Consider the following 18,008-nt stretch of genomic DNA (forward strand, 5'->3'; position numbering starts at 1 on the left):
GTATACTTTGCTGGCTCCAGTATAATATACCGGAGACAGGAGCACCGGTGCTCCAAACTCCAGTATATTATGCTGGACCGGTATACGTGCTGGAACTCCAGTATATTATGCTGGAGTTCTAGTGTACTTATCCTGGAACTCCATCATATTATGCTGGAGTTCAAGTATACTTATGCTGGAACTCCAGCATAATATACTGGCGTATTTTTCCGGATTTTGAACAGTATTTTCGCTCAGATTTATCTTTATATGAAAAGTCGCTAAATTTCGATTACTTTTGAAACTGGGCTATTTTTGAACGACCAGTTGTAAATCTGACTATTTTTGAATTTCACCCGATAAAAATTGTTTTACACGAGGGAGGCTAGGTGCATTCTGAATATAGTAACTGAACTAACTCTACATAGTGAAACAAGGACTACACATATTTACAAAGCCAATCCCTGGATCTTCAAACTTTGTTCTACCAAAATAATTTGCAAGACATATTGCTATAGGTTCCCAGTACTTGTTACAAAAGGAACCAATCTTCTGTAATCTCTCCTTCTCCCAAGTGCACAACTATCAAGCACTCTCCCTAGCATCAGCCTCGTGTTTTGCAGTGCCAACTCTCTGGCCGATAAACCCGATTCAGATGCATTCGGTTGGGAAACTGGTGTAGAACCAGCTCCAAGTCCAAAGCCCATAGCGAACTGCAACGGCCCACTGCGAGCCTTAAATGAGGTTTGAGGTGCAAGAATCTTCTCTTCAGCGCCAGCAAGCCCACTCTCAAAATGCGCCAGCTCATGCGGATGTGATCCAGGTAAGCTACAGCTTTGCAAGAGGGCTTCCAATACACTAAGTGCCTCCCAACACAAAGTGCTCTCTACCAACTGAGATACAATTGCATACATATGTGGACTCTGAGCAGCATCCATCGGAGTATGCTGAAGCAATGCCTTCAGCATAAGAAGTATGACACGCTGATATTCAACTGGTCCCTTCTCAAGAAGACGTAGGAGGTGCCCAAATGCTAGAGCCGAGTGCTTGGGGAACCATTCGTTGCACAGTAATGGTGAAACACAAGCTAGAAGGTTGTCTATACTTTTGATCTCACCTCGCGAGTAAGCCATGAACACAGCAGCCAATTCATCAATTGATTTAGCTCGACACCACACAGCTATATTGGTTGCAACAGAGCAAGCCTTCTGATAATTGTGATGGAGTGGTGAAGCAGGACCAACCACTGCATCCTGGCTAAGCTGTAAGCAGAGCCAGGGAAGTAAGCCTGTGATGTGCATTAGTAGGCGTGTTTCTGTATCACCGAAGATGGAATCACACGAAGGCACAGTGATCCTTGATAGAACTTCAATGGAAACACCATGACTGACAGTTGACATAAGCCCTTTAAGAACCAGTGGCTGCACACCTTCAAAGACTGGCACCTTTGCATTGGAGGGTGATGGCTCACAAGCATTCCGTGATTCCAGACGCTGGAAGTCAGAACTGTCACTAACAGTTGAATCGAGCTCATCCCGGGGCATGCTTGAAAGAAGCACGTTCTCAGTTGTTCTATCTCGGAATGATAAACGATCAATTACACGACAAAAGAGCTCCAGCACCTGACAATACACATGAACGAAGTCTGTATGCATCATGGCAACACAACCCCAGAAAAGCTGGGGATATAATATCACCTTTTCTGGCTCCATGTTCTCCACCATCACCTGTAATGTCAACAAGATCTCCATAACAAATCCTAGAACAGCTGGTACTGGATTACTCAAGCACCTGTGAAGGCAACGTAGCAGGCATACACAAGCATCATTAGTTACATTAGGCCGCAGAGCACGGTAGATCTGGTGCGAGCGGCAGGCCAGGTGTCTAGATGTGCATTCCATAGCCCATTTAAGTGCCTCTGCTCCCCAAGTTTCCCGTAGATCTCCTTGGAAGAAGATAGCATCCACCATACTCTGCACTAGAGCAGACAAGAGTGCGGCACTTGGCAGCTCTGTTCTCACAACCGTAGGGTCCTCGTTCTCCCACATCATGCTACCTCGCTTAGATTGAACATACTTTATCAAGCTCACTACTTGCTGCTTGTTCTCTCCATCACTATTTTCAACATCATACAGCTCCAAGTGACGCCCAGCAAGGGAATATAATAGATTAACAAGAAGATGCTGACAATGCTCCAAAACAATATCCTCTGAACTATCCATGGAGACGAAAGTGACATGAAAGAGCAAAGGTAAATGCTCTCGGAAATCTTCATCATTCTCATAAGCAATTTCAGCAAGTAAAATCAAGGCTATGTCTGCATGAGTGAGCAAGTGCTGCTGATGACCTTGCAATGCTGATTGAAGTTCTTTTGCATTAACAGCATGTGTTCCAGCGGCCAAGTGCAACCCTTCTTCCCCAGAATTTGGAGTATCAATGTGATAGTCTCCACTGTCTCGAGAGACATGGCGACTTCGCAGGCTTCCTGTTGAACTCCGTACTCCCATTAATGGCCCTGACATGTTCACCAGTGATGGAAGAAGTTGGCCAGACCGACCAGCTGTCAAAGGAACAATATTCATCTCAGGAGGCATAGGACTCAAGGGGCCCGACGCACTTCTGCCTCCAACTGCTGCTGTTCTCCAGCTCAAGCTCCCACTTGTGTTTCTTAGAGGACCATCAAGAGATCCACGAACTAATAAAGGTGACATGTGAGGTTGACTGTCTACAACTGATGCAACTTGAGCCACAGATGGCCCCTGAGAGAACTCCAATACGAAGCTTCCATTACCATCTCCTCTGTTTGCACTGGGCCTCAGAGGCTCTATATTATCTTCAAGCATACGCTGAGCCAGTTGATAAACCAGGTGATCAATAGTACGTTGGGGGCAGATACGAGCCAAGTATAAACCAACCCTTTTAGCAACAGAGAAATATGTAGCAAATGCACCACTTATTTCAGCTGAAGCGTTTGAATCACAATCTTCAATCCCTTTTGCAATCAAGAAGTCTAAAACTGGACTTATGTTCCTGGGCTTGCTAGCAATTGTGCTCCAAAGCTTTTCAATTTCATCAGGAAACTGATCACCATGTCGCCATGTCACATAATAGAGACTTTTCAATAATCTCTCACTCCAGCCAGAGTCCTTGAGTTTCCAGAAATTGAGATTCTCGATCCATGGAGCCATGCAGGTGAGGACTTGATGCTGTGCAATTATATCAACAGCATCAAGCTGCCTCTGCATAATTTCTTCACAAAGCAACTGGCTCAGTTCAGGATGATCTTTAGCAAGTTTGCAAGAGAGTTTGTACTGGAACTGTTGATATGAGTCTGGAAGGTTCCCAACAACAGCAGCTCTGTAGCTTCCTGAACCCTCCATCCCATCATCAGCCCATTCACGGATAGAAAGCGTCTCAAGCATTTGAAGGGCATCGTCACGAATCTGTCTGGAAGGATCCACCACCTTGTAGAGGATCAGGCTTAAAAGTCTCTGTATTTCACATTTTGGAATCTCTTGACGCATGTAGACTTCAGCTAGCACACTGAAGTAGCCATCTGCAATTGCAGCATCAGAGTAGTAGCACTGTAACAAAGAAAGACTTAATAAGTAATTCAAAGGTATAACAATGTATATGCTAAACATCTGCCTAGGGCAAGAAAAGTGATATAACTTGCTCCATGTCAAAAAAAATGAAGTAAAAGGATTTGAATGTTGAACTGCATTCACTGATGCTAAAAAGAGAAACAATAAAAATAATATAAGAATGCCAGTGCTGTACCAATTATAGAGAAAGGACAACAGAGGCGACTCATTTCCATTTTCTCAAAAGAAACAGAGGCAACTCGTTTTCCAACAAAAAGTTCCGTGAATATTATTAACTTACTAAAGCGGTTTACCTCCTGAAACAGCTGGGGATTGTATAGCACATAAAATCAAGACAATATACACACCCGCACCCACAATATTGGCAAGTCACATAAAATTCATTTTTCAGAAGGTGAATATGATTATGGAATTTATTGATCATATAAAAGCTTCAGCAAAAACAAATGTGGTGTATAATAAATGAATGAATTGCACCATGAACTTCCAACAAAGCTGTAGGAAAAATAAGCACCTGATCAATGCAAGCAGGAAACAAGTCCAAATTTGTTATAAGAAGATTTCTTAAAGCTAATTTTGCAAGTGAAACTCGAAGATGGCCTCCTCTATGCCTATCACGACCAGTTGGTCCTCTGCCAACTTCACCTGTGTACTTTGAATAAGATGGAGTTCTTGGATCGGCAGGTGAATAACCAAAGGGAGCCCTTGGTGCAGGCTCAATGAATAGACTGTTTATCCAAGATATTACCCGGCCACTCATCTTTCTTGCATTGTCATCAAAGCAGGGTCCATACAACAGTGAAGCCATTGCATTCATGGAAGCCCATTGGATGGCTTCTACCTGTTCATTCAGTTCTTTATCAAATGTGAGTTTGTCTATAGAATCTTTTGATCGAGAGTGCTGAGTAGATTTGTATCGTTCTACTTCGCGTCGATAATCATTAACACCATCCTGATTCCATGTATTGCCAGCATCATCGCTCCAGGAGAGCAGAAGATCAAAAAGCCGCTTCCTAGTCCTAATATCAAATTTCTCCGATTTTGACTCAACAAATTCAGGGGCCAGAGATCTCAGTACAGAAGCAAGTGCATAACGGAGTGGTTGCATCTCCTGGAAACTCTCAGCAGACGCTGTTAATATCTGCCTGGTTGTTTCTTCAATGAACTTCAAATAATGTAGGCGGAAAACAGGCTTCCTACTAAGCATTCCAGGCCAGATGTTTTCAGCTACTGTGCGGTATATATTTGCAATGTGGACACGAAGTTCTTCTCGACGGGACCTTTGGCTCTGCAATAAAAAAAACTGAAATTCTACTAAAAAGATCCAGAGCACAGAATTAGTACTGATAATGACACAGAGAATCAGCAATGCACGAGCTTTGGTATGGGGTATTTCAAAGGACTATATAGCTGCAGTTTCAGCAAGTTTCATGCCTGTGATTTTCTTTGGCATAAATTAGGAAATCTCATACGCATGTAATATATGTGTCTGTAAACTGTAGTATAGTTTTACAACACATGAATTTGACATCTCATTTCCTTCTTGCTTAACATCAATAGTAAAATATTGTTGAAGTTTTATGAACAGAGTAAGATGCTAGCATACAAGAACGTCATCAGCTACATATGCGCAATTATTAGCATACCTACAAGCAAAAAAAAAAAATTAACCTGGCATTTCCATTAGGCTTTCATCAAGCACAACTCTATAACTGAGAAAGCAAAGAGCTCATGACGACTCAAAATAACTGTTCTCTTTCCTGGCCCAAAAGCAATAGAGGGAAAAGAAAAACCAAAACAAGGAAAAGAACTCTGTTTTTGGCATACTTGCATAGTCTAACTTGTTCTATATGTAATTTTTTTTTATCAAGTAAGCTATTCCATAAGTAAATTTTGGCTTTGCTTTACTCCAAATTCTTCTTGATTTCCATTGAACACAATTTTTTGATAGTTCTTAATGATATATTTTTTTTTGACAAGTGTGTTTCTTAACGATATTATCTGTCAATCATCATGGTTTTCACACCTATAGACAGATGCCTTTAAAAGTTCATATAAGATATGACCATCTCAAGCGACATAATCTCATTTAATCCTCTAGTAGCACACATAGAGGATATAGTAAGAGAAGGTTGCTTGAGATGGTTCGTAATTGTCCTACATAGACCTCGAAATGTATCCTCCCGTAAGAGTGAAACCAGGACAAAGTAGACCTAAAATCACATGGAAGGAAGTTATCTCAAAAGATTTTTTGACAAGTGTGTTTCTTAACGATATTATCTGTCAATCATCATGGTTTTCACACCTATAGACAGATGCCTTTGGAAGTTCATATAAGATATGACCATCTCAAGCGACATAATCTCGTTTAATCCTCTAGTAGCACACATAGAGGATAAAGTAAGAGAAGGTTGCTTGAGATGGTTCGTAAATGTCCTACATAGACCTCCAAATGTGTCCTCCCGTAAGTGTGAAACCAGGGCAAAGTAGACCTAAAATCACATGGAAGGAAGTTATCTCAAAAGACCTACAATCTCTCAGAGAAAATAAGACAAATTGGAAGCAAAAGATCCATGTAGGAGACACTGACTAGCTGGAAAAAGCTTAGTTTTGAGGTATGCTTACATTAGGCCCAATGTTGCTAGGAGCCTTTTTGTCTGTTTAGATATATGGATGTCAGTAAAACATGTAGAGAACCTTAGCATTTCTTTTATAAGTTAGAACCTCTAGTGTTAGACAAAACCCAAATATTAAATATTGGAATAAAATGGGTCCAAAAAGAGCGAAATGAATATGTCGACTCCAACTAGCTTAGGATTAAAAACCCTAGTTATTTTTGTTGTTTCTTAAATTGTTGTTTCTTAACAATATCATCTCCTTGCTGACTATTTCAAGTTTTTCTACAACACTGTATGCCAGATCTTTTCTTACTGTAGTATTAGAACCATAAGGAGTTAAACTTTTAAATGTCTTAATACTAGCACACACACATGAAAAAACTCCCAAGCTACTTATTAGTACATAAAATGGATAAAACATCACTTTGCTCAATCCATCTGAAGAAACAAAAAGGAAAGGATGATCATATAGTTACTGACATTATATGTAAAGCAAGTGAACACAAAAAGAGAAGTACAATGACAAGAAAATGTTTGAAAAGATTACCTTCCATTTTGGTTTCGCTTCTGTCTCCAGAGAGACCTCGTCAATGAAAGATGCAAGCTCACTAAACATTACCTCGCATATTTCAAGATGGGAGTGCCCTAGAGCCATTGTAGCGGCATGCTAAAACAAGCAAAAGAAAAAGCCATTTACCACATGGACACCAATTCAATGAAGAGTTTTATTTCACTCCTTTTACTCTTCCTAAACATGCAAATACTTCTTTGTGGAAAAAAAGAACTTATCTATAACATAGTTTCTTGGGCTCTTATATTTAATTAAAAAAAATCGGAAAATAGAAGATCCAAATAACTTATTTCGATAAGTACCAATACTACAGCATTTGATGTGCACATGAGGCTTATCAGTGTGGCTCTGTCAAATAGGGACCGGCTCAAGGATTATAAGCAAACCCTTAATATTGGATATAAGCGATCTCAGCCCACCATTCCCACGAAAATTCTTCCAATTCTTACCAATTAAATCTTGATTTTGACACTCTTCAAATTTCCAGCATCAAGGTATTCGTTCTAAGCAAGTCATTAATGGCTATATATCAGAAAAAAATTCAAAAAGTAGCGGCTTAATAAATTTAAAAACCAAATATACAGTTGGAGCTTGGATGCTCAAGTATCTCCAGTGAAAATAAGGGTAAGAGACAAATCAATCCAGGTTAATCACAATAATGTCATGTGTGTACAAAAACAACAACCCAGTAAAATCCCCCAAGTGGGGTTTGGGGAGGGTAGAATGTACGTAGACCTTACCCCTACCCCGGAGGGGTAGAGAGGCTGTTTCCGAGAATAATGTCATGTGTGTGTTTCTGCCATTACAAAATCTCCTGCGTGTTAGCATGGGATTGTCTATAAATTCATAACACCGACATATAAATGTAGTGATATGAATAGGCAAAATGACAATTTTGCTACCGTCACAAAGATTTCTGGTAGTAGCTACTCACTATATTTGCTTCAGAACCAGACTTTAAGGACGGGAAGATGAGGTGAAAAAGTTCTTTTATTGCTGCCGAGCCACCACCTTCTCTACTATCAGGTGGACATGAGCATGCGAACATAGCATACATCAGCCATTGATCTAGCTTGTTGTCAGTGTCTTGTGACTGATGGGCCTTTCCTCCCAACTCAGAAGGCGTGATATGAGCAAGACGCTGAATAACTTCCAATCTGCAAGCAACATCAACATAACATGAAACTTCAAGCTTTCTGCACAGAATTACTTAAGTTTGATACTGTTAGGAAACCAGAATTTCTCCCAACTGTAATCAGTGAATTTGCAATACAGAACAACACTTCAACTATTCTTTATTGCTACCAACAAACAGAATAAGTTCTACAGAGAAACAAACAACAATTAGAACATTAATACACCTAACAACCAAGGTATTTTGAGGAACCTTTAACCTCCAAATCTGCCAGAGAAAATACTACAGAATAAAACTGCTTGTCTTCCCTTCTTCCTAATATAATATAACACAAAATAACTGCCTGAACTGCTAGTTAACTGCTAGGTAACTACTACCAATACAGATACATAATAATAAATAAATAAAACAATTACATTTAAGCCATATTTTCACCCTTCTTTCTGCGGTTATAGACCGTAGTAACAGCAGGTCTAACAGATACTTTAAAATAAGGAATTGCACGGATAATCAAGAAATGGAACTTCAAATATTCAATCTCTTTCACAATGACCAAAATAGCCCTACGGAAAACATGTGTCATGGTAGAATATTTTCTGAGAATGATAAAAGGAGGGATGCAACACAAGGACTTCCCAGGGAATGTGCCATGGTAGAATTGTGATATCCATCAAGCAACAAGCAACGCACAGCATAAACATATACCAAAAGTCAGGAGAAAACTATCACCTAACATAACGGGCATGCATAGATACTTTTCCTGAAGAAAGAAGGGAAAACTACTTTGTGACTTAAGGGTAAGTAGAGAATTTTGTTACATTTTAAGTTTTTTACATTACGCTATTTGCAAAGTTGTAGTTGTAGGTGGAATACCGCTACACACAAATCATTAGACAACAGGGTCGTTTTGACTTCCCCAAATATACCAAGAAGTGCTCGTGAAAGATAAATGACATACTAAAGAAGGAAGCTTTGCACATTTTCACGTGTTTCAGATGTCTAAATTTCCACAACTTGCTTACTTTGCTTCCTGAACAGAACTTGGACACAGCTCTGCTGCATACTTGACAAGCTCACTAAGACAGCTGGCCCATCTGTTCTTATCCGGGCTCTCAAAGAGCATAGACTGGAGAGTAACATCAGGTGGTACAGGATCAGACTCTCGCCTCAAATCAAATGGACGCCCCGAATCCCAGTAGCAACTCTGAACAATATCATCCTGCAAAAGCAAAGATCCTTACTAGAAATGCACTTGAACTTCCTAATGAAAAATACAAGAATGTTAGGATGTATTAAAAGGGAAAGAGAATTCTGCCCACCCCATGCTCTTCTAAAACATCAATTATGAATATGGGCTCAGCTTCATTTTTCAAAATCTGATCTGATCGCTCAAGCAATGAGACTTCCCTTATATCGTTTCTTAAAGCACGAACACAACGCAGTAACTCCAGTGCTGTGTGCCGGATCTGACTATCCACCGAACTAAGGAATATAAGACCAACTGCATCTATCTCTGAAGCACGAAAGTCAAGTGTTTCTTGAGAGTGATGGAAAGAAGACTTCTTGAATCCCTCAGTTCTCTGCACACGCTTTGCATCGGAAACATCAGACTCCACCTTATCATCAGCTAGACAAGCTCTCCAAAAACGCATGAGCTCCAGAAGGCGCCCCAGTGAAGTTTGAATGAGAAGAGGGAACTCATCGGGAAGGCGTAAAATGAAGTTTGCCATCCCTCTCATAACTGAAAAGCGACGATGTGGCAGGTATCTCACGATCCGATTGAGTACCTGTACAGCTTCCTCACGCACACCAGGATCAATGCTGATGCCATGTTGAGGTATTATCTCAGTAATTTTATCACTTCGGCCAACTTCTTCAATCAGATATGGTATGCACTTCAGAACTGAGCGGAATAGATATCCCTGAGACTTCTCCTTTGTAACAACATCTGGGGCATCAAAAGAGTTTTATATATAAAACCGCTACTTGAGACAATGTAGAGGGCAGTTCAATCTAACAAAAAGAAAGATACTATTTAGGAGATCAATGGAATGTAAAAGATGGCTAGTTTATTAAGTAGCAACCCAAAAATGTGGGTGGTAAATCAAGATTACATCTCAAACAGTAAGTATTGAACAAAGCAGATATAAAGGCAAGCAGCAACTAGCAGGGCCAAAAGAGTATTCACCGGTGAACGGAAGACTATAGATGTTGTAAATTTAAGAAGTGAATAACGAAAGTTTAATATGTCAATCTTGCAGCATTAAATGGAAAAAGAAGACTGAACACGTGCTACATATCAATTATCATACCGTTTAATGGAACTACAAAATGAAAGTACAGGGAGAGTACTTCAAGCTTAAAATTTATAAATATTTATCCAAGCTGCCATAGCTTGATGCTGAAGAAAAAAGATAATCAGTAAACAGCATAGAGTAGAATTCCTAAAGAAGAAATAGCAATGCAGAAACTTCAACTGACTCAAGAAATTATATATGGCTGAGTAGTTGTTACAAGACAAAAGGCTGGAAAAGGGCTTGATAGGGTCCCCGTCCTCACCCCTTTTCCATAAGAAATGTTATAAATTATAGTCAGTAGCCACAAGAAAGAAGCACGATTGATACCAAAACTGAGGTGAAAGGTGCATCGACTGTATCCATTTTTTATACTAGCAACATCAATTGGTCTTATTACAAGTACAAAATTCTTGAATTAAATTCTCAGATGTCAGCTAAAACTACCATACAGATACACAAGTACCTACTAATCTTCAAGAGTATAAGCCATTTGTACCATAGATAATTACCTATGGTGGTCCTTGAAGAAGTAAGAAGAGCCTGGCTATACATCCTATGACAAGATCTCAAAATTGACTCAATTGCAGCCTTCACTTTTGGGATGAAATGGCCAATTCCACGAACTGGCATATGTGATAAAAGAAAGTCATGAATCCAGAATAGAAGCCAAATGATTAGAAAATGCCAATGAGACCAAGTACATTATCATTACCATGGAGAATTTCCAAGCCAACATGCTGACTGGTAGGAGACATGACAATGGCAAGCAAAGCACGAAGACCAATAACTTTCGCTTCACTTGGACTGTCTTGCTTGAGCAACTCCAATATCATATGATTCATAGCAAAATCAATGTTATGTTCCGCAATAGTCACACAGAATTCTACGAGCTTATCATGTTGTACATCCTGTGTAAGCAAGCCTTTTCTGAGAACCGTAAGGAGTTGTGATGTCACACTGTCTAGGTAATCCCATACACGATTTGGAGGCTGCGAATCACCATGAACACTCAAGTAGAATCTCAGCACACGATGTAAGCAGTCTAAGGCCATGAATCGGTGGTTCTTGTCCTGTGAAAAGGATCAACATTGTATGTGTGTGGAAAATCTACAAAAAGGCAGTCACAACAAGATTTCACTATTTTGCCAATAAAAACTTTAATTATAGCTCACCTTTAGATGCTTATACAGTTGCTCCATATGAGGACCAAAGTTACTGAGAAAAACATGCGGATCACCAAGACACAGAAGAAGCGTAACTAAAGGATAGCCAACCTGGGGTAGCAAAGCACATACAAATTAGAGAAATTACCAACAGTCTAAGAACATAGAAATAAGTAATTACAACCATTTGGGGGGGGGGGGGGGGGGGGCTATGACCATAATATTAGCATTTATGGGAGGACTCTTCACTATATTCTGGTGTTCCTTCTAACGTTCTGAGAGGGCATGTGCCCTTCACATACTAAATCCACATGAAGCTCAAGACAAGGTGGGTGGTCATTATCCATTGTAACTTCTTAATAGCTAGTATATAATTGTGGTAAGCACTATGGTTCGATCTCTAGATGCCAATTTATACAGTCCAGTGAGTTGACTGAAGGAAACAAGTAAAACAAGTTCCTGTTATTCCCTGGATTCCAAGTTTTTATGCTAAAATACCAGAATACTACAATAGAAGATACTAATCCATGAATCCTGTAGGCGCCTTAAATACATTGTAGGCACAAACGANGTCCGTTTGGGATTCCGAGACTGTGAATAGTTCCATATGGTGATTCTGGAGTTGGGGGCGCGATCGGAAGTGAATTCGGAGGCCCGTAGGTCATTTTGGAGCCATTTGGCTAAAGATAGAAATTTGAAGGTTTTTGAGAAGTTTGACCGGAAGTGGACTTTTTGATATCGGGGTCGGAATCCGATTCCGGATGTTGGAATAGGTTCGTAATGTCAAATATGACTTGTGCGCAAAATTTGAGGTCAATCAGACATGATTTGATAGGTCTAAACACCGGAAATAGAAGTTTGAAGTTCTAAAGTTCATAAAGCTTGAATTGGGGTGTAATTCATGGTTTTAGCGTTGTTTGATGTTGACAAGGTGGGTGGTCATTATCCATTGTAACTTCTTAATAGCTAGTATATAATTGTGGTAAGCACTATGGTTCGATCTCTAGATGCCAATTTATACAGTCCAGTGAGTTGACTGAAGGAAACAAGTAAAACAAGTTCCTGTTATTCCCTGGATTCCAAGTTTTTATTGCTAAAATACCAGAATACTACAATAGAAGATCTAATCCATGAATCCTGTAGGCGCCTTAAATAACATTGTAGGCACAAACGATATAAAATATCTGCTAATAGTCGAGAAATGAGACAGCAACACCAAATGACAAATCTGACCCCAAAACCAATATGTAATAATTCCTGCATGCTCTATGGAGAAAAGGATGATAAAGAAGCTAACTTGGTTAACAAGCAGGAAGTGGAAAACCAACTGACTTTGATGTAGAACAAACTTGAGGTACTTGTTTGACAGCAAACAACGACTTTCAAAATTTTGAGATTCTTCCTTAAGTGGAAGTTCTATAAAAGGCTTTATTTGGTCATTTTCACATCTTATGACCAAATAAAGATGATACTGACAAGTGGAAGTTCTATAAAAGGCTTCCTATGCTTACTGATATATGTTTGCTCTGTTTATCCATCCAATGCATGAGCTGCACCCTTATTCGTGCCACAGCTTCATACCATAGAGTTAGTGCAGGATCTACGCCTGAGGGAGGCCATTGACCTTTTCCACCATCTGCCAGAGGTGCTAGGATGTTTGATAGCATATTGCATAAGGCATGATGAAGTTCGCTCTTTCGTTTATGAGGAGCACGATTCAGAGGGTTTGCTTTAGCCACAAAGGAAGCTGAAGCATTCAGTCCACCCTCTGTCTTCACCTGGAAATAATATCATTATGATACTCCTACACATATTTATTCAGCAAGTACAAATAACACGTACCCCTAACTTCAGATAGCGCATCCCATTTATAATACTAAGTGCTTCACTTCGAGCAACACTAGTATCTATACGACGAGTATTGAGTTCCATGAAAAAGCGCTCTGTCACTGAGCTAAATCTGTTGACACATAAAGGGAAACATTAACACTCATATAAACTAACCATGGCGCTGAAAGGCACATTCTTATTTATCAACATGGTTTGTTGCAACAATTACAAATTATATAATGTCTCCAGCGTAAAGATTTACCACACTTTTATGGAATTAACATGACACTTTTCAAGTGAAACACGTTTAGGGGTAAAGCATAGAGTTCATTTCGCTTTGCTCTCTTAGGAGTAACTATCGAAGGATCAAGTGATTGAGTTTGAAGATTGGGCCCCGAAAAGTTGGGTCCCCTTAACTTACCTGATCCGTGATAAAGCACCAAGGAGTTGAGCAACTAAGTCCAGAAGAAGCCCCCGCAAATCAACCAATGAAGGATACTCAACCTGGCTAACAACCCTGCAACAGGTAATGTCATTTCAGCATATAGACTTCAAAGTTTATCGTTACTTCATAATTTGACATCGGAGTCGAGAATGAGTAAATCAAAGTTGATTAGATAATCTCTCTTGGCCGTCTAAATAGCTATAGAAACAAATAAATATTTCTACAAAATAAAAGCAACATTTTTTGGTAAGTACAAAATAGAAGCAATCATGCAAGAGTGATAATATCAGTACATCCGACATGGAAAGGCCAACAGAAGTCCATTTAAGACCAAAACGTCTAATACAAATGGGGAAGGTAATAAATCTTATACACATTCACTTCCATTACTTCACTATTCCAATACAATAGAATTTTTTGAAGAATAACCTATCAAAAAAAGAATTTTTTGAAGAATACACCAATACAATAGAATTATTGTGCTTTGCCAGTCATACCCTCTATGAAAACCAGGAACTTTTTTTTTTAAGGATGGTAAATTCCAATAGAGCAGAAGTTTGAAATTATGTTGCTAGAATGTTGGACAAGACAAGGTCTTGAAAAAAAAACTGTCCTTTGAATATGTTATGGCAAACAAGAAAAAAATGGGAAAAAAAAAAAGGAAGAGGAATGAAAAGCATACTGAAGTTACATTTGTGGCTCTAGTAAATAAGGATAAATCACAACAGGAGAAATGAACAAAAAAGGTGGACCAAAGCAGTTGCCAACAACTTATACTATTATTCTGGAAAAATCAATAAACCGAGTGCCATAAGTTATGAACCAGCTTTATAACCGACCTGTCTGCATTTATTAGCCAATCGAATACAAAATTTTCAACTCCAATCCAAAGCTTCTCTGCAGTTCGGGAAAGCACATTAAACTCAAATAGCAGTGGATTAGCTCCCTAGAGAAAGCTAGATCTGCTGAATCTGCGAATCTACCTGTAAGTCCTTCTTGTGGACAACACTCCACAAAGCGAATACATGCAGAGCAAAAGATGCACTCCACTGCAAGCTGAACCACAGCAGAACTTACTATTTTAATAAGGATGTGAGAAATGCTAAGAACCATGGAAGAACTTACTCAGGAGCTTAAGCAAATATGACCACTTAAATTGCTAAACCATACAAAACTTATTCGCATACTTAAAAAGGAATATATGCAGGTATAGTTTGCCCATAAAAAAAAAAGCATGTAAAATACCTATGATATAGTACCACTTTGATATCATTAGGCACAAAATGATTAGTACTTATCAAAAAAAAAAAGCCACAAAATGAGTAGTGGTCCAAATTATACATCAGCAATGTCATCATGCTCGTTAGACGTTACTCTGCCATTTGAGGTTAAAATGTGTTACATATTACAAATACTTCAGTTAGAATAGTTCAGGTTTATTTTCATACATTATAAGGGCAATCTCTTTCTAGTTTCTTCCTTCGCTGCATGGGCTTCTCTTTCTTTTTTCTTTTTTTACAAGGCCAACTGCATGGGTTGCACCAATTTTTATTAGAGGTCCCTGAGGGGACCCAACTGCATGAGGTTCTATACTGGGAAAGTTAGGTTTCTCTAAAAGTGAGAGCATGAGCACAACCATTTCACCTGGAAATAGTTAGGGCTATATAACACAGATGTAATTTTGGCAGACACCTGTGATTAATAGAAGTGGCCTCCATAGTTCCATTCTTTTGCTTTTCCATAGATTATGTGATAAGTCATTTTCATTCAACTTGTTCAACAACCAGAAAATGGAAGTGCAGAGGAACAATCAGTTTGATACTTCAATGCTAGGAGTCAGGACTAGAGAGTTGGTAGATTAACAAACCTTTCTCTGAAATGTTGATGCATCGTTTGCACCTTTGGGAGATTCACTGCAACCAACCATAGTACATCATTGGAATGGTGGCAAAATATTTTGAGATGTCCCAAAATGAAAAGAATATTTATATTAATTGTTAACAAAGCTAGTGAATAACCTATCACGGTTTATCATGTATGTGAATTCTTTTGAAATGAAAAAGTAGCTATTGGCATCTTCATACAGCACATGTAAGGGGAACAACTGAACAATATATATTTACCAAATGGATCTGCTAGTACAACTGTACAAAGTACAAACTTTCTTTCACCTAAAATGAACTTGCTTGAATTGGTAGCGAAGATGAAAAATACACTTGAACTTGAAACATAAACAAAAACCATGCGCAACGCTTAGGACGAATTGTAAGTGAAAATGTGCACCTTTCTCTCCATCTTAGAAGGGCTTCGAGAAGAGGAACAGGCGTGTGACGTGCAACCATGGCCAATGAATCCAGTACTTGCTCATATGCTGGATCAGATGGCCGAAGGTACTGTCCATCCTGTATTTTCCCCAAATTTCAGAACAAAATTGCAAAACCTAAGTCAAAACAAAATTAAGCACAAATACCTATCAAAAGATTTAAAAAATACCTGAGCTTGGGCGGTTTCAATGCGACGTCTAGCAAGTGGAAGGAACCTCTGAAGCAACGCGTCTACTATCAGCTTTGCTGCACTCCCTGCCTTCATTTCTTCTTCTCTTTCTCAATCTTACACCACTTTGTTGGAATTACGAACTTCAGATATCATATCCAACAGAAAAATGTCCACTTTGTACCTGTGTGTGATCCCAATTCAGATGGAAGCAAAAAAAGACTTCGAAATTTCTGCATATTCAACGGCGACTGAATAATTGTTCTTCATCTTCTAATTTAGTCATTGGGATCTTTTTGCCCAGTTAGATACACCAATATTTCTTGTTTTTTATTTCTGCTGCATCGTGCTGTCTGTTGCTGATTTTTTATTTTTTGGTAAAGGAAGAAAAGAGAACCGGCTTAAAAATGCGTTTCACAACCGGTTCGTTTCTGCAATTTTTTCTTGCTCTGCTGATTGGAATTTAGCTGTAGACCGGTTTTATGCTTACTCCGACCAGTGCTTTCTTCGCTGTCGTCCCTTTTTCTCCTTTTCGTTTTTTAACAATTTCCGATTGACTCTATGTTGTCATAACTCATAATACAAGCAAAAATAAGAATTCCCAATATTTAAAACACTCACAATTTTATAATTAATATAATCTATTAAGAAGAAAGTTCTGTGAACTATTAATGTTATAGTTTATATGAATGCCTCATGTATAAAATTTACATTTTATTTTGGAGATTGTCGATATGAATGTCAAACACAATTGACCTTAATGAAGAAAAACATAATGATATTTAGACAAACGACCCAAATCGATGGACCGCGACGGGCACCCAAGACCTTACTCAACCGAATACCAATGTAACGTATCTTTCGTATCATACTATCATAGGTAAATAAAATGGAAAGGCTGTTGTGAGATAACTAGAGTGAAACATGAGGGAACACTCGATATAGAACGACCTAATATGTAATACATGTTGGACTTTAAAGGCATTGAGCTTCAAAGACTTTAAGCATTGGGCTTTAAAGTATAAGAGTGTGAATTGGAAATGGTGGAAAATAAAATGGAGGGAAATGAAAATTTGAATGAAGTGAGCTTTTAACTTGCACTTTGTCCCTCATTGGTGAGGGACAACTACATTTGTGTGCTTATATATAGAATCACTTCTTAAAGCTCTTAAAAGGAGTTGAAGAGAATGATCCCTCGCGCCGTCGTCGTCGTCGCTCGGCTCGGCTTTTGGCTTTGGCTTTGGCTTTGGCTTTGGATTTGGATTTGGATTTGGATTTCTGCTGAAGATCCAGAAGGATAGTCTGGCCGCGGTAGGACCGCGCCAGAACCCTGCTGCAAATTCAGAGGGCCACTCTGGCCGCGGTCCTGGCGTAACCGCGGCAGGCCGCGTAAACTTCTGAAAATGCACCTTTTCCAGAACAAACATCACACCTCTTCCAATAATTGCCTATAAATTCTGAGGCATGGCTTCGTTTTTAACACACCAAAAACATTACAGAACTTCCTTCTTNGTCAACATGGCGGTAACTCTACCTAGAATTTTGGATGTTCCGAGATCTAGGTTCAAGGAGCTCAAACAAAGTTGTGATTGACCGGTTCAACATTGTCAAAGTAAAATCTTTGGTCCCTTCTCGTGATGAAGACAATGTTCAGTAACAAGGATAGAACTTTACACGTTCTTTAATGATTACCTAAGTTTGATGTGGTATTTATCAAATAGTGTCAATCTAAAGGATTACACGTTTAGGAATCACCTATGTAAGTGTGAAGTGGAAGCCGCTTCAATGAGAATTCTGTAAGGCCAATTCTCTACGCACTTATGAAACCAGGCAGTGTTCATGGCTGAAACGAACACAACAATGAGAACAAAA

The 18,008-nt window shown here is 39.1% G+C and overlaps 1 protein-coding gene across 1 annotated transcript; it reads right to left on the reverse strand.

Annotated features, from left to right (window-relative positions):
- On the reverse strand, positions 307-16,697 carry LOC109230109 (protein furry homolog-like). Its single transcript, XM_019395640.1, has 17 exons — positions 16,137-16,697; positions 15,927-16,045; positions 15,511-15,556; positions 14,627-14,699; positions 14,483-14,540; positions 13,620-13,715; positions 13,211-13,328; positions 12,880-13,146; positions 11,378-11,479; positions 10,918-11,275; positions 10,715-10,828; positions 9,228-9,856; positions 8,931-9,127; positions 7,708-7,930; positions 6,750-6,869; positions 4,099-4,872; positions 307-3,563 (listed from the first exon to the last, which is right to left on the reverse strand). The coding sequence occupies exons 1-17, from the start codon at positions 16,230-16,232 to the stop codon at positions 492-494; spliced, it is 6,462 nt and encodes a 2,153-aa protein (XP_019251185.1). The 5' UTR covers positions 16,233-16,697; the 3' UTR covers positions 307-491.

The sequence above is a fragment of the Nicotiana attenuata genome, chromosome 1 (assembly GCF_001879085.1).
Source record: "Nicotiana attenuata strain UT chromosome 1, NIATTr2, whole genome shotgun sequence".
Classification (NCBI taxonomy): domain Eukaryota; kingdom Viridiplantae; phylum Streptophyta; class Magnoliopsida; order Solanales; family Solanaceae; genus Nicotiana; species Nicotiana attenuata.